The sequence below is a fragment of the Clytia hemisphaerica genome, unplaced genomic scaffold (genome assembly GCF_902728285.1).
Source record: "Clytia hemisphaerica strain Z4C2 unplaced genomic scaffold, Clytia hemisphaerica genome assembly, whole genome shotgun sequence".
Lineage (NCBI taxonomy): Eukaryota > Metazoa > Cnidaria > Hydrozoa > Leptothecata > Clytiidae > Clytia > Clytia hemisphaerica.
This window is the reverse complement of record NW_027103902.1, coordinates 765,894-787,511: the sequence shown is the minus strand read 5'-3', so window position 1 is coordinate 787,511 and position 21,618 is coordinate 765,894. Positions and strand designations below refer to the sequence as shown.

Genomic DNA, 21,618 nt, shown 5'->3' with positions numbered 1-21,618 from the left:
GCGAGTTTTTCCAAATTAACCAGTTTATAACTATCTGAAAACATAAGAAAATGTGATGCCTCGTCTTGACATTGACAATTGAATTGAGTTGAAGTGTCTGACTGTTTGAATGTAGTGCAAAGGGATTTGAGACTGGCAGTGTTCGGAACGTTGATATTGTTCAAACTAAAAAGGTAAATTACAATTGGTCAAATAAGTTTCAAAATAAAAAGTCCAAAATATTTGAAAGATTTTCCAAAATGTCTATAAAAGTATAAGTCTAGATGTTTGAAAGTATAGTGTGTAAATATGAATTGAAAAAGTATAAGTCTATATGAGTGAATAAGTTTCAATGTACTGTACTTTCAAAGTCTTAAACCTAAGGCACAAAAAAACAAAATGGCTGACACATGAAAGAAAAACAAAATGGCCACACTGAAAAAAGCAAAGAAACAAAAATGCAAAAACAAAAACCTACCAGGTAGCCAGTGAATAAATACTGTGAGTACCCAGTGCACAAGTGAAAATCAAAATGAATTATTATTAAAATTTGTGAAAATCTGATTTCCTTGACATCTTGACTCTATGACTGTTAAGTCAGATCTGAGGTGAACTGAAATGTGTGCCTGTATTTATATAAAAAATAAGTCCCTATCCATATTATGTCATTAAATTAACTAAGTGAAAAAAGCAATTAAATGAATAAATAATTAAAAGTAATTATCCTAGAGTGACACATTGTTGACAAAAATGAACTTTAAAACAAAAGACACTCCACATGAGAATTGAGAAACTGATGTGTCACAAGGGACTGAATGAAACAAAAGAACAAAGGAAAACAAGTGAGACTCAATGAAAACTGTGAAATAAATTTTTTGGTTTTTCTAATTTTATAATTTTTATGGAAACATATTCAACAATACCAAGGTTGCATTACACCCCAGCACAAAGATTTTTCATTTCTGTTTCTTTTGTCTACAGGTTCCTGTACAAAGCCACAAGTCAGTGCTTGGCAACTTGTCCCTTGGGCACATACCAAAGCGAGACATTACTGAAAGAATGTTTGGATTGTCAAGACAACTGTTTGAGGTGTTCAAACAATGGCCAAAAATGTGAAATATGTAGGATGGATCATTTCCTGGTAGCTGATTTAAGAACATGCGTTGAAACCTGTCCGGAAGGTAGGCGGTTGGCTTTTGTCCAGCTTACCAATTAGGCCGAAAATAGAATAATTTATCTCGACTAGTTGCTTTCAAAACCTTGCCAGATTACTGTCTACGATTTACCCATGATGCAATTTTGAAATGTGAATTGTGAACCTGAATTAGAGTCTACTTATGACTTAACTTTGTTTCCAGTGCCTTATCAACACCGCCCAGTCTATATAAAAGCTTTAAGTGGCCCCTGGGCTGACTTGAACCTTCCTTCTCTTCAATACTAGCGAGTTTGAGTACTTGCAGTTTTGAGGACGGCAAAGTGACTAAAGCGATTTGGAACAACCTGCAGTTTAGACCCGAAAAATCGGGGACGGTAAAATACTGGTTTACCGTCGTCCTCAGTTGATCAGGATCTAGCCAAATATAACTCTAACCGTATCCGTCGCAGAAAAAAACACATACATAAAATTGGTATTTACTAACACAATACACTTTTTGAAAAGGGTTATAGTAAAAAAAGCAGCTTGCAAAGGTATTATCTTTGAAGCTATATTTTCTATCTTTCTTCCATGCAGGCTACTACACTGACCTTCTGAAACGAACATGCGAACCGTGCGATATCCAATGTAAAACGTGTGTAGTTGGAAACCCGTCAGCGTGTACGTCGTGCCGTGAAAGTTTCTTCCTCAAAGAACAATCGTGCGTATCAAGCCACGAATGTCGTTCCCTTTATTACGTCAACAAAAAGACGGGACGGTGTAATTTCTGTCCGTCAAATTGCACGCATTGTGAATCGCAGAAGAGTTGTACTCAATGTTTGTTGAGTTACTTTTTGACACCTGATAATCGATGTGTTAGTGAATGTCCAAAGGGAACTTTCCCAGTAGCCAGCCAAAGGTTTGTTGTCTCAATACACGTTTTTTTTTATAAGAACAAACTATATAAGAACATAAGGCTTCGAGGCCCAAAAATTTAAGAACATTCTAAGAACATACTAAGGCTTTGGAGACTTAAAAACATGCAATTTCTTAAGAAATTACATCAAAATGCTCAAAAAATGCTGAAAATAAGAACATTTTAAGAACATTTTTAGGCTTCAAATCCAAAAAACTAAGAACATCTGAAGGCTTCGAAAATTTTTGACGTTCTTATAAAAAAAAAACGTGTATTTTATAAGTTTACACACACAATATTTGTTGGGCAAATTCTGGGTAATCTATTTAAAACTATCTATTCTCTTTAAAACACGGCCCACAACTAACTTCTTACAGATTTCTGCCCAATTATTACTTGGATATTCTTAAACAATAAACTTTGTGACAGACGACAAAACTGCCTAATTAAATCCCTTCCTATAATTCTCTACAGAAAAGTTCCACCATAGCAAATGCCACCAACCCTAGTATGTACCCCATCGGAACGGACTTCAAATATTCTAAAGTTCAGCATAACGTTATATGTAACCCTTAACAAGACTTTGGCCAACTGTATTACCGAACATGTTTTGTGAAATTTTCTTGAAATCTTTTCGTTTTTTTAGATGCCATCGCTGCCATCCGTCGTGTACTCACTGTAATGGTCCCTCACAATATGACTGTACCCTTTGTCCAGACGACCACTCTCTATTGAATGGCGAATGTCTGGAGACTCAACCCTCCGGTCACTATGTAGCATTATATGGTGGAGTCAGCTCTTATCAGCAATGTCATCATTACTGTGCTGAATGTGATGGTCCAACTTATGGCAATTGTACCAAATGTATAGGTAAGGAGCACTCAATCTTAGTGAAATTATGTCAATTAAATTCTATGCCTTTACAATTTAAGCAGTAATTTTGTCTGGACCTAAGATTTCAATTTTTTCCCTCGATTTCTAATCCCTTAATGATTCGCAAGCCAGTAGTAAGACGAAAAATACTTATACATAATACTCTTAATAATTACTGCTTTGACTCTCAATTTGCATAAGATTAAGCCGTTCCTGACTTTCAGCATTGTTCTTAAACTGCTGTTATAAAAATGGTTGTAACATAAAAGTGTGACCTAGCATTTCGAGGATGAATGTTAACAATTGCCAAAGATAAAAACATTTTCCAATTGATTCAATTTTCATTATCTTTTACAATTAATCTTCAGGCAAACTTGACATGCGCGATAAGAAATGCGTGAACCCTTGTCCGGGACAATGGTTATCCGATAACTCATGCGAAACTTGCCATCCAACTTGTTTGTCCTGTTCCGGCCCGTCCTCCAGGAATTGTCTTCAATGCAATAGTGGTTATCTCCTTAATATTGTGACCCGACAGTGCACCAAGAATTGTCACCGGAAATATTACAAGGTAAGTTTATCTCCCTAAGTTTTATTCATATTTGAATGCTGTTATGAAGCCGAAGTGAAGATTATTTCTAGTATTTCAGTCTAAATAGTAAATACTTCACACCATAGTATAAGCACACAGTACTGAATTTGCATGCAAACCATGTAATGTTATTTCCCTAACAATCTGCCATGCCCTCTTTACCTTCGTAGCTCGAACTCTCAAATATATGGCTAACAAAGTAATTGGGCAAGAATGTGGGGCCATAATAGCTCTAGCATAGTAATCCGACTTTCTACCCTCTCTAAACAAATTTTGAATTGAATTTCCAATACTATTTTAAAATCCGGCCGAAAATCGACTAATCTTTTACCTGAACACGTCTGGCAAACAAGTTGGCTGTCTAAACAAGATTATAAAGACTTTAGTTTATTGTTTCTTTCTTGCCATTTAGGACATGAAGACACAAACTTGCAGACCATGTCACCACTCTTGCGGCACTTGTTTCGGCGCCAATCCCGACCAATGTATCACGTGTCCACCAAAGCTGAGATTCTTCAACAACACATGTCTAAACGAATGCCCGATCGGCTGGTACTCTCAGTTAGCTGTGTCCAGAGTTTGTCGTAGATGTAGCCCACAATGCAACAGCTGCCAATATAATCCCACTCTATGTACAGGATGTGGTTCCAACCGTGTATGGCATGATTTCAAATGTTTTGATAGTTGTGAAAAAGGTTGGTTGAGTTTTCCTTGCTTTTTTCTATATATTGAGTAAATTCTGTGAAATTTTCTTTTGTCAAAGGACTAGAGATGTTTTAAATGATATAAAAGTTTTGATTGAAATTCTGCGAAAATGAAGTTTACATTTCACATTTCCAAATATGTTCAGCGTGCAACACTTATTTCTTATAAAAATGTGAAATTTTATAACTTTTTTGAAATGCCAAACTTCAACGTGATATAAAAGCTTAAAGTTTTAGAGTTAGACAATAGTTTTGAAGCTAGACAATAGTTCATTGGTTTCTTTTGTTGTTTTTTTCTAAAAAAATGGTTCAGTTTAAACCCATTCAAACAAAGGGGTCAGGAGTTATGACCTTAAGTACCATATGGTAAGGTGAGCTTTTCAGAACAAGGAGAATTAAAGAACTACAACAAACAACGCTTTGTGTCTTCTTTTCAAAGGTATGTTCCAAGATTCAAACAACAAACGGTGCTACAGATGTCACGAAAGTTGTTTGACTTGTAATGGTACTGCTCCCAACGAATGTCTCATATGTGCAGAGGTATGTTATATTATCAAAAGGAGATTTTTCAATTTCTTCAATTTCTCATATCTGTTGTTTCTTTCCATATTTTTGTCAGCGCTGTTGTATCTAAGGGTAGAGAAGGTCGGCATGGTTTGATGACAGTTTCAAACTTTAGTTTTCTGTTTGAATTCCAGAACTTTTAATTTTCCGTTCAGTTCATAGATAGCCGTTGGCTGGCGGAGAACCCCGTGAAAACAATCGAAAGACTGTCTAAAAGTCCTACATTACCTTTCTAAACAATAGACAGTGTTAATATCGCTATGCGGAAACGTCTTGGAATGTGGAAACCACTATAATATTCATAGCGTGATCAAATCAAATAAATAGAGCTATTGATGCGTTAAATAAACATGATCGTCTAATACTTTTCTTTTTTCTCTCTCAGTCTCTTTAAACATTGTTGGTTTAAGCTCTCTTCACACTCGCCACTTTTGTTTCATGTTTTCCTCCTGTTAAAGGAAATATTGGTTAAAACGGCTTTTCTCTAACTTTTTCAGTGCTAAGATTTTCCAACCTGAGATCACAATAACGATCACTCTCTCTCTCTCTCTAATTCGAATGATTTTCTTTATTGATCGCTCTCTCTAATTCGAATGATTCTCTATACCGATCTCACTCTTTCTCTAATTCGAATGATTTTATTCTCTCTCTCTCTTTCACTAGTTTGAATGGTTCTTTTTGTCAATTGACCACTCCTTCTAATTCGAACACTTAGAATGAAGGTTTCCGCATTACAGAATAGCATATAGGAACACTTAGAATGAAGGTTTTCGCTGCATTACAGAATAGCATAGATATACTCGGAATGAAGGTTTCCGCATTACAGAATAGCATAAATATACGTTGAATAATGGTTTCCGCATTACAAAATTGCCTGGAATAGTGGTTTCCGCATAACAGAATACCCTGAAATGGTTTCCGCATAACAGAATAACCTGGAATGGTGGTTTCCCTATAACAGAATAACCTGGAATAGTGGTTTCGCATAACAGAATAACCTGGAATAGTGGTTACTGCGTAACAGAATAGCATAGATACTTGTAATAATGGCTTACGCATCATAGATGTACCTGGAATAACGCACAATAACGGTTTCTACAGGATAGCATAAAAAAAGCCAAAAGAGATGGTTTCGATGTAAGAAAAATAGTCTAGACATGATCTGAATAGGCTAGAAAATGTTCAAAAAATCGTTTTTGAATAACAGAATATGTTTAGATTATGTTCAGAAAAAAGGTTTCTGCATAACAGAATAGTCTAGAAATGTCTAGAAATATAGTTTCCGCGTTACAGAATAGAAGGAGGAAAGGAGAGTGGCTTAGAAATTCAGACCTCTGTTAAGATGTGGGATGTTAAAAACTTCCATCCACATATTTTTCCAACGGAAAAACAGGAGACTTGTAACTTGAAAAATCTTCAGAAGGGGCCTAAGAAATTTACTGAAAACTAAAATATTGATAATTCGATTTTCACTCCACTTTTCAATGATTGCCACGAGATTTCTACTCCCTAAAACGTTCAAAGAAGTCTTTCGTGATGTACCGAAATTTTACTACTGAGACAGGGTTGAACGACAAAGGAAGAAAACAATCTATAATTGACTAGTGTAGATAGGCCTTTATGTTTCGTGATCAATAATGAGTGTTATTTACTTTTCATTATAAAAGGAACGAAGTGTTGTGTAAACACAATTGATCTTTTTTCTTAGGTTTCCACATTCCATGGAGTTTCCGCGTAGCAACATTAACAGACAGCTCCAGGCTTTTAGGCCTTATAAAGAGTAGGAGTTTTACGCTCGAAACGTAGGAAGATATATGACGTAGCCTAGAATTCTGAGCTATCCACGTAAAATGTCGACTCTATCTATCTATCTAAAACATGACATTCTCACCTTGAAAGGAAACCCCTTAAACTCAATCAATCACCAATACCATTCATTCCAGGGGATGACTTTGGACAAAGGTATTTGTGTTGAAGGATGTTTGATCGGGCAATACAACTCTTCACTCGATGGTGGAAATTGCAAAGCATGTCCTAAAGATTGTATCCAATGCCATGGTAGGTAGAATCTGAAGTGATATAGACTAAACATTGACCTTAAATCCTAGGTGTTGTCATATTTAACCAAAACGAAAGCAGTTTACAAGCCGAATGCATCGCGATTTTAATTTTCTGTAGGTCACACTGTTTGTATTTTTTTTAAAGATCTTTTTCTTTCCTGCATAATATAGGCCATTTCACAGTCGAAATGGATCATGAGTAACCAGGACTAATTGTGCCCTGATAACGGTTTCCCGTTGGCTAGACGCAAAAGCATTCAAAATTTCGACCAACAGAAAGTCTTTATGAGAGCATGATGGTCCTGATTACCCATGATTCATTTCGACTGTGAAATGGCCTATTCTCCATCCATTCTTTTGTCAAAATCATTTTTCTTTTTCTTGAATTCATTTGCCTAACAATACAATAACCCTAACAATATTTAAGCTTCATCTCTAACTACCTTTGTAAAGTGAAAGTGCATCCCCATTAGCAATTCATTATCTCTTTAATATTTGTAGAACATGGTGACACAAAGGAACCGAAATGTACAATTTGTTCAAGAACGACGTCATTGCAACTCGATGGCTCATGTTCTCCACAATGCTCACCAGGAACCTACAGACTACCTTATGACAATATTTGCAAATCTTGCTCAATCAATAATTGCTTGGAATGTCCTCTAGGTGAGATTCTTTGACTGGTGGATTTGTACTAGGGTGGGGAATGTTGGAAATTTTGTTGATCAGACCTCAGAAGTCCTACCATTAGAAAGACTATTTTCGAAAAACTCCCGACTCTTGGAGTAACTCGGTCCCAGCCCCCTACCTGGGAAGGTTTTGTTTACAAGAATCTCTATGATGAAACTGAAAAAACTTCATCACATATCAGCCTAGTTTGAGTAAAGAAAACGGTTTATTTTAATTCCACAATCAAAGTTTCATGCCATCCAGGATGGCAATCAATCAAAAAAATTTCTGACATCAATCAGCCTTTATTATTAAGGTTTGTAATCTAGCTCGTAATCATCCAATGAGATTAAAGGTTACATCTTATGATTTTATCATATTTCAGGCAAGAAATGCACCAAATGTAAAACGTTATACAAGCCAACGACATCTGGTCACCAATGCGAATCTGCTTGTGAAGAAGGAACTTACCAAGACCTTACCGAACAAAAATGTGCTGATTGTCATCATCTTTGTCTCACGTGTAATGGACCTACCAAACACGGTTGTCCAATATGCCGGAAGAAGGCTCTCACACTGATCAAGAGGGATAAACAGACATCCTGTGTTTTGGAATGTCCAGTCGGTTATTACCAACAGGAGAGACATTGTCTGCCTTGTGATGGAAAATGCAAGACCTGTGAGACGGAGAGTGAGCAATGTTTATCTTGCAACGAGCCCTACATTTTGGAGAGGACTAACTGTATCGCTGAATGCTCAGAAGCCTATTATCGTGACCTCAAGGCCAACCAGTGTATCCCGTGCTCGACTAATTGCTCAGAATGCTCACCAGATGGATGTAGCAAATGTAAACCAGGTGCCAATTTCTTAGGTGATGTTTGTGTGAGTGAATGTGGACCTGGTTTCTATGCTTTTGAACAGAAATGTGTCTCATGTTCGGATGTTTTCGAACAGTGTTATACGTGTACTAAAGAAAGATGTTTGGGCTGCGAAAAAGGTTTTGAACTGACTAACGACAACCAAACGTGTTTTATAATGACAACGACCACTTCTACTACGACAACGACCACCCCTACCATAACAATGACTACGACCACCCCCTTAAAAACAACGACCACTCAAACAACAACAATAAACCCCACAACGACCCAAACAACAGTTACATCACAAATAACAAACACACGTGACAACTTAACGACCACACCTTTTACTGAGCATAACAAACTCAACACTACTTTAACAACAACGAACGCCTCCGGCGAAAGTTCCACAAATTCGAGCGCGCAAACAAAACAACCAAACGAACTGCCAACGAAAACAACATTTTTTTCAACAACAGAGGTTCAACAAAGTGTACCCTCTTCTGATGCACCCACATCAGTTGAAAAAGAAGCACAACACGACTTCATTAGTGGTGTAATTGACGACGAAGATACAGATAATGGTTCAACCTTTCTTTCTTCATCCAGCGAATTGTACAGCATCCTCAAACAAGTTGGCCTCAAGTCAAAAATCAAGAAACCAATTGAATTAACCGATCAAGATCTTACCTTGAAAATAGAATCCGAAACGGACTCAAAAATCGGGGAAACTACATCTGAAATGGATATCAAAATCGGAGAAACTGCATTCGAAACGGATACAGAAATTGAAGAAAAGATTTCTGAGATGAACTCAAAAATCGGGGAAATCGGGGGAATCGGGAAACAAATACCTAAAACAAACACGGATATTGGTGAAACGATGACTGAAACCGATTCGGAAATCGGGGATAAGGTCATCGAAGATGCAGTAACTGATAATATTTTCCCGATCAAGAAATCACCAAAAACCATGGAAAGAGTTACTGATGACGTTTTACTTGGTGGGAAAACATCGAATAATAAGAACAAAACACTGACAGTAAAAAACATTCCAAAATTATTAACGGTTGATCCAGATATTCAACCCAAAATGAAGAAACGCAGTCGACGTAGCTTAGAAACGGACTTTAATGAACCTACTCACAAGCAGTATAGCCAGGGAACCCTAACTCTAGCCATTGTGTGTGCACTGTTAATAGCCGGATGTTTGGTGTTTGTTGTGAGGCGTGCTAGTTCAAGAAAGATTGATCGCAATAAAGACTTGCCGAATTGAATTGTGGATCTTTTCATTCGAAAGAAAAAGAAATGACATATTTATCTACACGAGCAGTATAAACGGTTACGCTTAAGTTCATGGATGAACTATTCAGTACCTGAGATCCATTGTATTTGAGACAAAGGGCGTTAACAAATAAAGTTGATAAATAAAAATGTTCCGCACAGAGATTTTGCTGATATGTGAAAAATTACAGAAAGGACCGAATGGAAGTTAAATGTTATTTGACAAAATTTTTGTAAAATTTCTCTTAGAGAAACTTCTAACCATGACCATCCCAGCTGGCACACAACGTTTTTTCGACGTTTATCTAACGTTCACAACGTCCATATAACGTTAGGTGAACGTTGAAACAACGTTGTGTGCCAGCTGGAATAGAACCATCGCAATCAGTGGACTATCCAACGGAGGGAGGGGTGTTTCCCTAAAAAAATCTTTATCTTTAGAATGGAAAAGCAGGGTTCAGAAAGACGTTGGAAAACCTGGAAAATTGCTTTGAGGAAAAAACAGGAAATTCGATTTTCCGATCCTTTGAATAGAAACGCTTTAGGGTACCTGATTTTCAAAATTTATTTACGGATTTCTGCCTGAACCCTGAAAAGGTTCCTGTCGTTCTGTGACCTTTTTCTGGCTACAATGCCTATGTCTTAGGTTTTCATCTGCTTGATTGACCTTTTGTGGTCTTTTTTCAACTACTCTCTTTGTTTAAACCCAAATCTTAAAAAAAAATCTTTTGAGACATTAAATTTAAGCTGTTCTATACTTTATGAACCTTTTTGCTAGCTCTGACCCCTTCAAGGCCTCGTGAAAGGTCGTAACCTTTCCAACCTCCCCCCTTAACCGATGGATGGATATTTTTACGTTTTAGACCATGTTCGCACGTAACGGTTCCGTTTCGCTCTGATAGCCATTCTATTGGTCAGAAGTGACGTAAAACTTGAATTTAACCAATCGAATGGCTTCATTTCGGAGCGGAACGGAACCGTAGCGTGTGAACGTAGTCTTAATCAAACCTTGTATAATGGCTCAAAGAGATATTTTTATACCTATATTTTTTGAATGCATTATTTTTGCTTATAGTTTTATACTTTTTTTTATATAATTTTAATAATATACTATCATTATTTTATTAGTGAAACTTGGAGACAGTAGCTTATAATTCCAAAATATTTTTTTTGAGGATTAACTCTGATTGGTTGAAAATAAACCAATGAGAGTTGAGTTCCAAAAAAATGTTTTTTCGGAAATGCCATAAATGGCGCAAACAATTTTTTAACACAAAGACTATATATTTTACCTATAATTATATTATTAAACCAAAAACCTTCTAATTTTTTTTCCGAGGAAGAATATACCCTGAAAAGTTTAAAAAATTAAAATAGTTTGAAAAATTATTATTAATGGAGTAACTTTAACGATTTGGAACTCAATGAGAAAATTTTCGAGGTTGATATTTTCGCCGGTTTCTTTACAATCAAGGGGTGGAATTTTAAATTCTAAATCAAAAGAGATTTCATTTTTTTGGCGAATTGAAGAAAAGTGGCATTTTTAGGGTGATTGAAGACTCAAAGGGACAAATTCGAATCAGGCAAGAATTAATTTTGACTGGTTTAATTTTAAGGTTACTCGAACAATAACAAAACAAAACAAGGTAATAAGTCAAAATTTCGAAAAAGGTCAAAAAAGGAAAAGCTCAAAAACTATTTTTTGAAAAGACCAAAATAAAAATGCTTTTAACTTAATGTCTTAGTTCAGAAACGAATTCAATCTTGAAGAACACTTTTTTACACAGTATTTTTTATACACATCGCATGATTTTTCTTTCCATAATGTTTTCAAAAATGTGCCTCAGGCATTTCTCAAAGATCCCTCAATTTTATCATGAACTCGATAATGAAGAAGAAGAAACGCAAAGTCAATAATTAGTTTTTTGCAAATCAGTGATAAAATTCTTGAAAATATTGGAGAAGAAGTTATAAGAAGTTATTCATTTTTACCTTTTAGACAGTTTATCTTTAATAGGCAGAAGCAAGTTTACTAAACATTACTAACATTTTAAAGTAAGCGTATTCTAAGGCCAATTTAAAGGTCCACCGATATCAATCGATATCAAACCAAGAATATTACTCTTTTATTTATCTAGGATAATTAAAAGTTCTTATAACAAAAAAACTTTCTTTTACCACTTAGGTTCGGAAAATTTAGACATTTCGAAACATTGATTTTGAAAATGCTGGAAATTTGTTTTCTTCGTCAGCAAAAAATATTTTTTTAATAGTTTTTGTTTTTTCTGCTCAAAAATGATAAGTGGAAATGCTTGAAGCAACTGAACTGGGTTGTATATATTTTGTAATTTAGTTTGAATTAAAGGTTTTATTTTTACACAAGTGTTCCCGTTTCATATCAGACACATATTTTATATCAGGGCACATAGTGGGCACCCCCCACCTTCAAAAAGGGGGGGTTGAGAATTTTACTGAATTTAAAAGAAGGGGGGGGGCTTGTGAAAATTTCAAATAAAAGGGGTGGCTTGGACAAAAAGAAGGGGGTTAATTTTTTAGGGGGGGGCTTGGAAGATTTGGCAATTTGCAAAAGAGTGTTTTGCCATCAGATTCATATTATTGTATTCTTCATTTTAATAACCTTGGAATATAGTTAGAGATTGTAAGAGTTGGTGCGTAAAAGGTCGAAAAAAAGAGAGGGGTTGAACTTAAACCTGGGAAAAAGAGGGTGGTTGAATAAAAAGAAGGGGGTTGAGGAATTTTCATTTTTAAGAGGGGGGTTGAGCTAAAAGAGGGGGGTGCCATTTTTAAGGGGGGGCTTGATACCCCTCTGCCCACTATGGGGCAGTGTCTGCCTATTGTTATATTATGCTGATATAAGCAAGGAAAATATTTTTCTTTTTCTCTTTCTGACCAATCTTGCTCCACGTCCATGTCAATCCAATGTGAAAAAGCTTGTGAATTAAAATTGATGAGTAAGCAAACGATATCACTCTTATTTAAAAACAAACCTCTAAACGGTTGCGTTAGTTTCTCTTCAAACCTTTGAGGCCGGTAAATATTTTCAAAGAATTAATTCTAAAATTATATCTTTGAGACTTTTCAAAAGGAGCATTTACAGTAGAAAGAAATTATTTTCTGGCTTTTCTCCTTTCTCGGCAAGACAATTTCAAACATACTGTCACACTACTGAGCAATTCCAGACATAGCTTAAAATACTTTTTGCTTTGAACTTTTTTTCTAACTATGATTTTTTAAAGAATACAGTACTCGAAAACCTTAAAATAAGTTTGAAATTTGTAAATGATTAAATTTTGACAACGTCGAGTCTAATCTCAGTTTTCATGGTGAAAGTATTTTCATCAAGCAATTAGGAAAACAATATTTTTTTAACCTTTGTCAGTTTAAACTCCGTTTTGGTTTAATTTTCTTGAATTTTTTTAGATTTAATTTCGCAAATTAGGAAATTTCGCAAGAACTTAATTTTGCTGATCAGCCAAAGTTGTAATGGCCATGAAAACGCCAAAAATGGCAAATTTTCAGTGTGCTTTCGCATGAATTTAATTTTTTGAGTCTGTGTTCTCATGCGATTTCGTGATTTTTTTTATTGGACCTACCCCGGTGGAGGTCCGTCCGTCCGTCCGTCCGTTAGTTACCAGCTTTTCTCGAGATTGGCTCATTAGTTTTTTCTGATTTTTTGCACAATGATACAAAATGGCAATGCCCAAAATGTGACGGAGCCCGATTTTCGAAAAAAAAATTTGGGGGGCAAATTTGGGCCAAAAAACGGCTAAAAAACGGGTTTTTTGGACTTTGTGAAAAATTGGATCATTAGTTTTTTCTGATTTTTTGCACGAAAGTAGGGTATCATCATAGGTATAAGATGGCTCAAGCAGATTTTTGCAAAAAAAATTTATTGGCTCAAAAAACGCATGTTTATCTATAAGAATCACTATTAATAAGCATACATCAATGTTCTTAGTCAAATAACTCAATTTTTTTATGAGATAGATGTTTTTTCTGCTCATGAGGACTTACTTTTGAAGAATATGTGTGTTTAGACAAGAAATTTGGGTTGCTTGGCATGTTTTTATAGAAAAACTGGCCAAATTCGATATTTTTTTATAAGCACATTATCAATTACTTAGGTATTGGCTTTTCTCGAGATTGGCTCTTTCATTCTTTATGATTTTTTACACAAAGATGCATACCTATAAACCCTCGAATATGACGGAACCCGATTTTCAAAAAAAAATGTTTTTGGGCAAATTTGGGCCAAAAAACGGCTAAAAAACAGGTTTTTTGGACTTTGTGAAAAATTGGATCATTAATTTTTTCTAATTTTTTGCATGAAAGTAGGGTACTAGTTAAAAGATGGCTTTAGCAGATTTTTGCAAAAAAAATTTGTTGGCTCAAAAAACGCATGTTTATCTATAAGAATCACTATTAATAGCATACATCAATGTTCTTAGTCAAATTACTAAATTTTTTTATGATGTTTTTTTTGCTCACGAGTGTTTAGACAGGAAATTTTGGTTGTTTGGCGTGTTTTTATAGAAAAACTGGCCAAATTCGATATTTTTTTATAAGCACATTATCAATAACTTAGGTATTAGATTGATTGGCTCTTTCATTTTTTATGATTTTTTGCACAAAGATGCATAACTATAAATCCTCGAATGTGACGGAGCCCGATTTCTGGAGAAAAAATATTTGGGGTATATTTCAGCCAAAAAAACGGCCATTGTTTTTTCTGATTTTTTGTATGAAAGTAGATAAAAGATGGCTCAAGCAGACTTTTGTAAAAAGTTTTCAGCTCAAAAATCGCATCTTTATCTATAAGAATCACTATTAATAAACATACATCAATGTTCTTAGTCAAATTACTCAATTTTTTAGAGATGTTTTTTTGTTCACGAAGTCTTGAATATGAAAGAACATTTCAAGAGCATGAAATTTTGGTTTCTAAAGGTTTTTTTTATATAAGAAACAAACGACTAATTTTAATAGATCGTCACTATATTTGTTCTGAATGATTGTTTAATGGTCACGCTCACGTATATATCAATTATAAACGTGCTAAATGCATAATCCAGGTAGGTCCATCAAAGTATCACTTGTTTTTTTTTGCGGGAAATGCAAAAATTGCAAAAAGGCGAAATTAAATTTCGCTAAAATTAATCCGATAATGTACCGTTAATATGTTCTTGTCGATGAAATAGTTAGACAGCGTGTTTCGTGTTATTCTTAGTTTGGTAGGCCTAAACATGAAGGGGGAAAACAGGACCCTGCCATTGACTAGGCTATTCTTAGGCTCAATCCCAATAACTTCAAAAAGAGCGATTTAAGCTATTTCTCAAGAGAGCTTTTTCATTGATGTAGTCCGATTGCTGAAAACATTTATTCAGCCAGTTTCGAAAAGGCAGATATAAACTGTCTCTCAGCTTCTTGCTGGTGAAAACGTCAAGATCTACCCTCTAACGCACATGATGTTTAATATGGTTGATGTAAAATGAAGGCTGTCTTCTTGAGTGCAGCCTTCTTATTTGAAACACCCTGGTAACAAATCAATTAATAAAAATTATATTCATATTTTCATGTATTTCATATGTTCGCTAATCAGGATTAAATCTGTCTTTTGCAGAGAGTAGAGAGAAACGTTTGTGATTTCCCACTCATTTTTTGATCAAATTTGATAAAATACTTATGATGTATACTAAACTGAAAAAAAATTTTCTTATAGGAAATATTAGACTTAGCTGACATAACATTGTAGTTCGGTAGTTTTTGGCTGGTGAATGGCCTTTTTCTCAACCTATGAATATATAGCATTTGTCAGTGAAGTAGACGAAAAACTGATTTTGTAAATCTCTACCTTCATTGCCCAACTTTTACCACTAGGTGTCAATGACATGAAAAAGTCGTTTATTTTTCCTTTAAGATCGATATTATAGTTCTTATCTTAATCCTTCACGTAGAATGCCTTCTCTCTTTTAATGGTATTAAAATGGTAAGGTAGTCGCGTAGGACTCTTATAATGAATTTTATTAATCCGTTGTTTTATTTAAAAAAATTGTCAGCCATTTCATTATTGCGTTCTTTGATGCAGTCACATATTTTGATGATGTTGTGTTGATGGTACTGGTTTATAACTTTTGTGTATCTCAAGTTAACGTTTTAATTTCTGTTTTATGCAGTTTTTTGCAGATTAGATATTTCATTGATATCGGGCTGACCCAACCTCGATCCCTGGGTATTATCTTCCTTTTTATGCTTACTGGATAGCGCTACTTAGATAAAACACTGTATTGTCTGCCTTTCGAACGCCTAAGATTACGCAATTCAAAAACAAAACGTCAGATTTCATTCGTTCCTGAATTTGAAACCATTCCATTGTACTGTAACTTTGTCTTGTAACGTCAGATTTTTTATGACGTATTGTTTTGAGAAGCCCCCAGCTCTGAGAGGGGGAACATGCATCAGCCAACACTTGGGTATTCTCTGGCGTCTATCAGTAACGTAAATAAAGCCTGGGATACACGTGACGAGGTTGGGGCTGACCAATCAAATTGTCAGTACTATGTCGATTCCTAACTTTTTGCTCATTCAACATGCTTAATCGATTCTTCAGCTTTGTCAGCTTTAATGGGAGAAACATTTTCTTTTGCATCAATATTACACCCCTGTCTCACAGCCCCGGTAAGAATCTTTCCCACAGAGGGGATGAAAATCGAAATCTCAATGTGGACAGAAATTATATTGTACCTAATGTGAAAGATCCAGTGAGATAGTTTTGTGTAATTCTGTGTGTAATTTTTTCCCTTGAAATTCCAAATAGGGATGAAGCTCAAAATTTCACATCAAATGGAAATCATATTTTCTTACTACTTTCGAGCAATGAGTAAGCTAAACCTTTTTTGATAACGTCATTCCGTTATCAGAAGCTTTTTCATCAATTTCTTTTATTCTTTTTAGACTGATCGTTATCTACCAGGTCTGTACACGTGGTTATAATTTTTTTTGTTCGTTGTAATTTCCACATGTCATGCGATCAAGAAGGTTTTGAGTGGGGCAAAAAAGTATAAAGAGAATCTTTGCTGAACTGGTGAATTTAGAGTTTATTTGTTTGTTGATCTGGGAACTATGTCGGTTAAAAATAAGCTCTAGTTTAGACGGCCCACTTTTCGCCCTACCTATTCTAATTGTGAATTAAGGTGATCTTAAAGTGTGCATAAACTGGGCTGTCTAAAGTCAATGCATTGCCCTCTTTTGACATATAACATTCTGATAACACTTCAGATAATAATAACTTCAGATCATTGAATTTCAAGCTGAAGGCTAGAGGCGAATTTTTCCTCCTAATCAGAATTATTGCGGGGGGGGGGTACCTAGGCAAAATTGGGTACGGGGACATGCCGCTGGTCAGGGTCCCAAATTTACTAATTTTCAAGATGTGAATCTGACAGGGTTGACTTCTGGTTTTTTTAGACAATTTTCAGGGTTGAAATTAGAAAAATTTTCAATTTTTTGTCTACTACAGCGATTTTTGCCACTTTTCATGGTGAAAATAAAAAAAATTTCGATTTTTCGTTCTGACAGGGTCCCAATTTTCCGTAAATTCTCATCTGACAGGGTCCACTTTTCAAACTCCAGTGGCACGTCCCCGTCGACCGTCAAGGTCAGTGCCCCCCCCCCTCCCGGGGATGTGCCACACTTAGGATTGAATCTAGCTTAGTCTCAAAATCACATTGTACATTGAGAGTAATATTTTGAGATTATTTTCTGGAATTGCAGACAGATCTCAGAGTAAGAGACTTTTAGTATTTTGTTTTTTTGTAAATTTTTATCTCAAAAAAGTTTATAAGCGCTGAGATCTTTTTATTTTTATTTATATATTTTTTTATAAACTGTATACTTACCGATGAACGTAATAAAGTTTTCTGGCTGCCAACTGGTGCTGAATTTACTGAAAGTTATTTGGGTAGGAAAGATAAATGAATTCTTATATTCTCGATCCTTTTTGTTAAATTGGTACAGGGGTGTACCACAAAAAAATTAAGAAATTTAGATACAAGGTAGTTGTTTGAGTCGCGTTGAGAAGAAGGGATAAAATTTCAAGGCATAATGATTATTTCTTGCTACTTTGTCGACTAGTTGTTTGGTCACAGCAGTACGTGGAGGAAAATATTTCAAATCACGCGAAAATGGCACTGTTAATCCAAGAAAGTATTCCAGGAGGATTTCAGTGATCACTAATGTGTAAATCGCGACCTCATTCCTGCAGCGAGACATTGAGTGGGTGAAATGATTATTTTTTCTCACACTGTACAAAACCTACACCTGAACCTACCATTTGATACACACTGCTAATGTTGGGTCAGCTCTCTGTCATATTCTTTGATAGGTCAGGGGTTATTGTAGTTTAGTTTTCAAAAAATGTCCTCTGTGTTGAATTCCCTTTAAAAAGGCCTTAAAATCAACTTTATTTTCGTGTTCAAACTTGGAGCCTCTTTTGAAAATATGTTTGAGTCATATGATTTCTCAGAATGTTCACATATTTTCTTCTGCGCTTGATTTCAGAGAGATTTGAATAAGCTTCAAGGCTGGTGGTTGCTTCTGAGAAGGTCTGTCCTGTTTTGTGTCAGGCTTTGCTTTAACTTGAATTCAGCTGTGGGAAAATCATTCAACTTTCTAGATTGCTGATATCAGAAACTATTTTGCTGATACATTGTCAAATCTTGGGGACATTTTTACGAGCATTTTTAAACTTCCTTGAGCTTATTTATAAAGACATAAATAAAGATTACTTTCGATTATTGAGAGTAATCTTTTGAGATTATTTTCTGGAATTTGGCTGACAGATTAAAAGGGGGACTTTCAGTATTTTATTTTTGTGTCATGTTTTTATTTCAAGATCCTTTATAGCACTGAGATCTCACTCTTATTTTTTATGGACTAGGCATATGCCTCTTTAGGTGTCTGTCTGTCTGTCTGTCTGTCTGTAAATTAACACAACAATTAATAAAATTAAAAGCTCTCAATGTTACTCAGTTGAGAAAGATGAAAGTCTTTGAAATGGTCCCACTATAAAAAGTAGCACTTTCAGAGATTTTTGGCTGTAAAATGTAACTCTAACCATTTTTCTTAGTACAGTTTAGAAGCTCAAAAAGCGGGGGGGGGGGGGGTCATTTTTCTTAGTATAGTTTAGAAGTTCAAAAAGCTTAGTTGAGGGGGGGGGGTAGGAAATTTATATAGTCAGCAGATTTTGTTGCACAGAAAATGAAACCACTCAAAAAAATAAGAATAGCTCATACTCGGAAAAGAATTTAAATGCGATTTCAATCCCACCTCATCATCCAGGCATGGTGTGAGAGTATAATATCGTAATATGAGTAGGTAGTGTTATTATAAAAATGAAAGGTTTTTTATTAGAATACATTTTGTAAGAATAATCAGGTATATATTCCATAGTCAACAGGTCAAACTTAAATGGAAAAGTTTTGAGTCTACACTCATCACTACACAGGAGAAAATGATAAGAATTTTATAACAGAATTTCGTTTGATTGTATTCAGAGACTCGAGCAGATCCCATAACAGCGTAGCCGTAATTCTGAAAAAAAACATTTTTAATATTTGGGTTTTTTCGTAGTCCTATTAAAAATTTTTGGTCCCATTTTTTTAGTTGGTAGTGCTGAAGGTCCTTAAAAATAAACGCGCTAGCATATGCCCAAGAAAACTAAACTTTAGTATTAGAAATACTCAAGTAAATTTTGAAAAAAGTTCTTACACAAAATTTATAATATACTATCATAATACATTTCCTACTATGATTTCTCTATAATACGCTGTTTAAAGGTGAGATCTTTATCTCTGTTATTTGAACATTATATATTCTTATATTACTTTAAAATGTCCTGTAATGATGTCTCTCTCATGGCTGGGAAAATCGACTGAAAATTTGGTAAAGTATTTCATAAGACTTTGAAAATGTCTTAAGAGACTGTTATTTTGAGTTTTTTGCTTTTGAAGAAAAGACTTATGATTTTCAGAGCAACAAACTTTTATAGTAGAGTATTTCATAAGACTTTGAAAATGTTTTGAGAGGCTGTTATTTTGAGTTTTTTGCTTTTGAAGAAAAGACTTTTAGAATTTTAATAGTAGATTATTTCATAGTATTTTGAATTTTCTTTCGGGAGGTTGTTATTTTGAGATGACCAGCCGTTCGTTTTTTGCTTTTGATAACGAATTTGTCATTTTCGGAGCAACACATTTTAATAGTATTATTTCATCAAAGGATTCAAGAATTTTCAGTAATTTTGTAGTCACTCGTGAATGAATACTGCAAAATATTTTTTCCATCGAAACCGTAGGGCTTATAATTATTTAGAGGAAAATCTTTTGCTTTTACGTCTGGTGACTCTAATAATTGAATATTATTTCGGCTACGTTCTTTAATTATAACAAAGTATACAAGAACATAAGGCTTCGAATACCAAAAACCCAAGAACATTTATAAAGAACATTTTAGGGTTTGCAGACTCGAAGACACTAAATTTCTTTAGAAACTAGACCAAAATACTCAAAATTTTTGAAAATTTTAACTTAATTTTAGAACATTTTTACATATTTGACTTGAAACCTAGTAAACTAAAAGAACATCCGAAGGCTTCAAAATTTGTTGTCGTTCTCATAAAAACAAACGAGAAGACTCGCACAACGTTCATTTAACGTTTAACTGTGGATACATCCATCCAACTGGACGTTCATTCAACGTTATGTGGTTGTGTGCCACTAAGGTTTTAGCGTCATAAATCCATAGAGGGGATGGTGAGAATGAAGTTCCTTTTACTATACATTCCTGTCTCAAATAGGGATTGGAAATCACCATTATTTTAGTGGTTTGAGATTTCAAATTCTATTGTGTGCAACTAAAAATTTTTGTATGGATTCCAAAAATCATTTTTATCTTTCCTAAGCTAATGGAGATTAGACTTCCGCGTTGTCCTTTCGATTTTTCTACCTGTGTTAGATAGTCAACAATCGGCGCCGAAATATTTGGCACAAAAGGGGAATTCCCTCAAAACTTTAAAACCGCAAGTGATTTCTAAGTGCTTTAAAGTACGGTTAGAAAATAGAGTTTTAACTCTGAGTTTTAACATTTAGGAACCATAAGATCTCAGGATTTAAAAGCTCAAAAATGTTCCATTATTAAGGCTGAGAATACAGCCTGGAAGCCATATAACCCCTCCCAAATCGAAAATTCCACTGGAACAAAGTGGAAGTGCTGAAATTACAATTTTCGCTCGATCTTTAAATTCTGGAAAACGTTAAAATATCAAAAATTGCCAATATATTTCGGCGCCGATTGTAGATACTAAGACTCTCAGTAGAAGTAAGCACTGAGTTTTAACTGTTTTTAAATTACGTCTCAAAACAATTTCGATACAAAAAATCACCCCAATGGCAAACCTCAACTTTATTTCGTTATTTTCTCGAGCTTTTAATTGTGGCCAAGGACTATGGTCAGCATACCCCATCACGTGCTGTACCGACAAAAGATTAGAAATTCCTCTACCGGGGATATTCGAAAGCTGTTTAATGATGACTGTCCTATTTTATATCTTATAAATGACGCATTTTAGTACGGATATGGTGGATGAATCCAGGGAAAGGTGTTGCGCCCTCCCCTACCTTCGGGTAGACAGTTATACGAAAAGGGAGCCTTCGGGTCGCCCTCGACTGCGGTCGCAAACTTACTTACTTTAGGGATATGCCCAAAAAATGGTACTTGATGCCTCTCTAACTGATGCTCAGCAACTAAAGAGAAGGGTCAAGGATTTGTCCTGGAGAAGTCCAGGAAAAGGAGTGGTTCCCTCCCCTATCTTAGGGTAGACATTCAAAGAAAGAAAGCTATATATTCTCTTCTGGCTGGTGGGTGGGCTTGTTTACATGATAAAACATGGCTCCCAGGGGCCAGAGTGTG

At 35.1% G+C, this 21,618-nt stretch overlaps 1 protein-coding gene across 1 annotated transcript in view; it reads left to right on the top strand.

Moving 5' to 3' along the window:
• LOC136808952 (proprotein convertase subtilisin/kexin type 5-like) overlaps window positions 1–9,722 on the top strand; it is a 38,372-nt gene extending 28,650 nt beyond the window's left edge. Inside the window, exons 16-24 of the mRNA XM_067065518.1 lie at window positions 961–1,160; window positions 1,712–2,033; window positions 2,677–2,900; window positions 3,272–3,474; window positions 3,908–4,190; window positions 4,639–4,739; window positions 6,707–6,821; window positions 7,325–7,489; window positions 7,878–9,722. Of these exons, the coding sequence (XP_066921619.1) occupies window positions 961–1,160; window positions 1,712–2,033; window positions 2,677–2,900; window positions 3,272–3,474; window positions 3,908–4,190; window positions 4,639–4,739; window positions 6,707–6,821; window positions 7,325–7,489; window positions 7,878–9,628 (3,364 nt within the window). The 3' untranslated portion in view covers window positions 9,629–9,722. The remainder of the gene's footprint in view (window positions 1–960; window positions 1,161–1,711; window positions 2,034–2,676; window positions 2,901–3,271; window positions 3,475–3,907; window positions 4,191–4,638; window positions 4,740–6,706; window positions 6,822–7,324; window positions 7,490–7,877) is intronic.
• The last annotated feature ends 11,896 nt before the right edge of the window (window positions 9,723–21,618 follow it).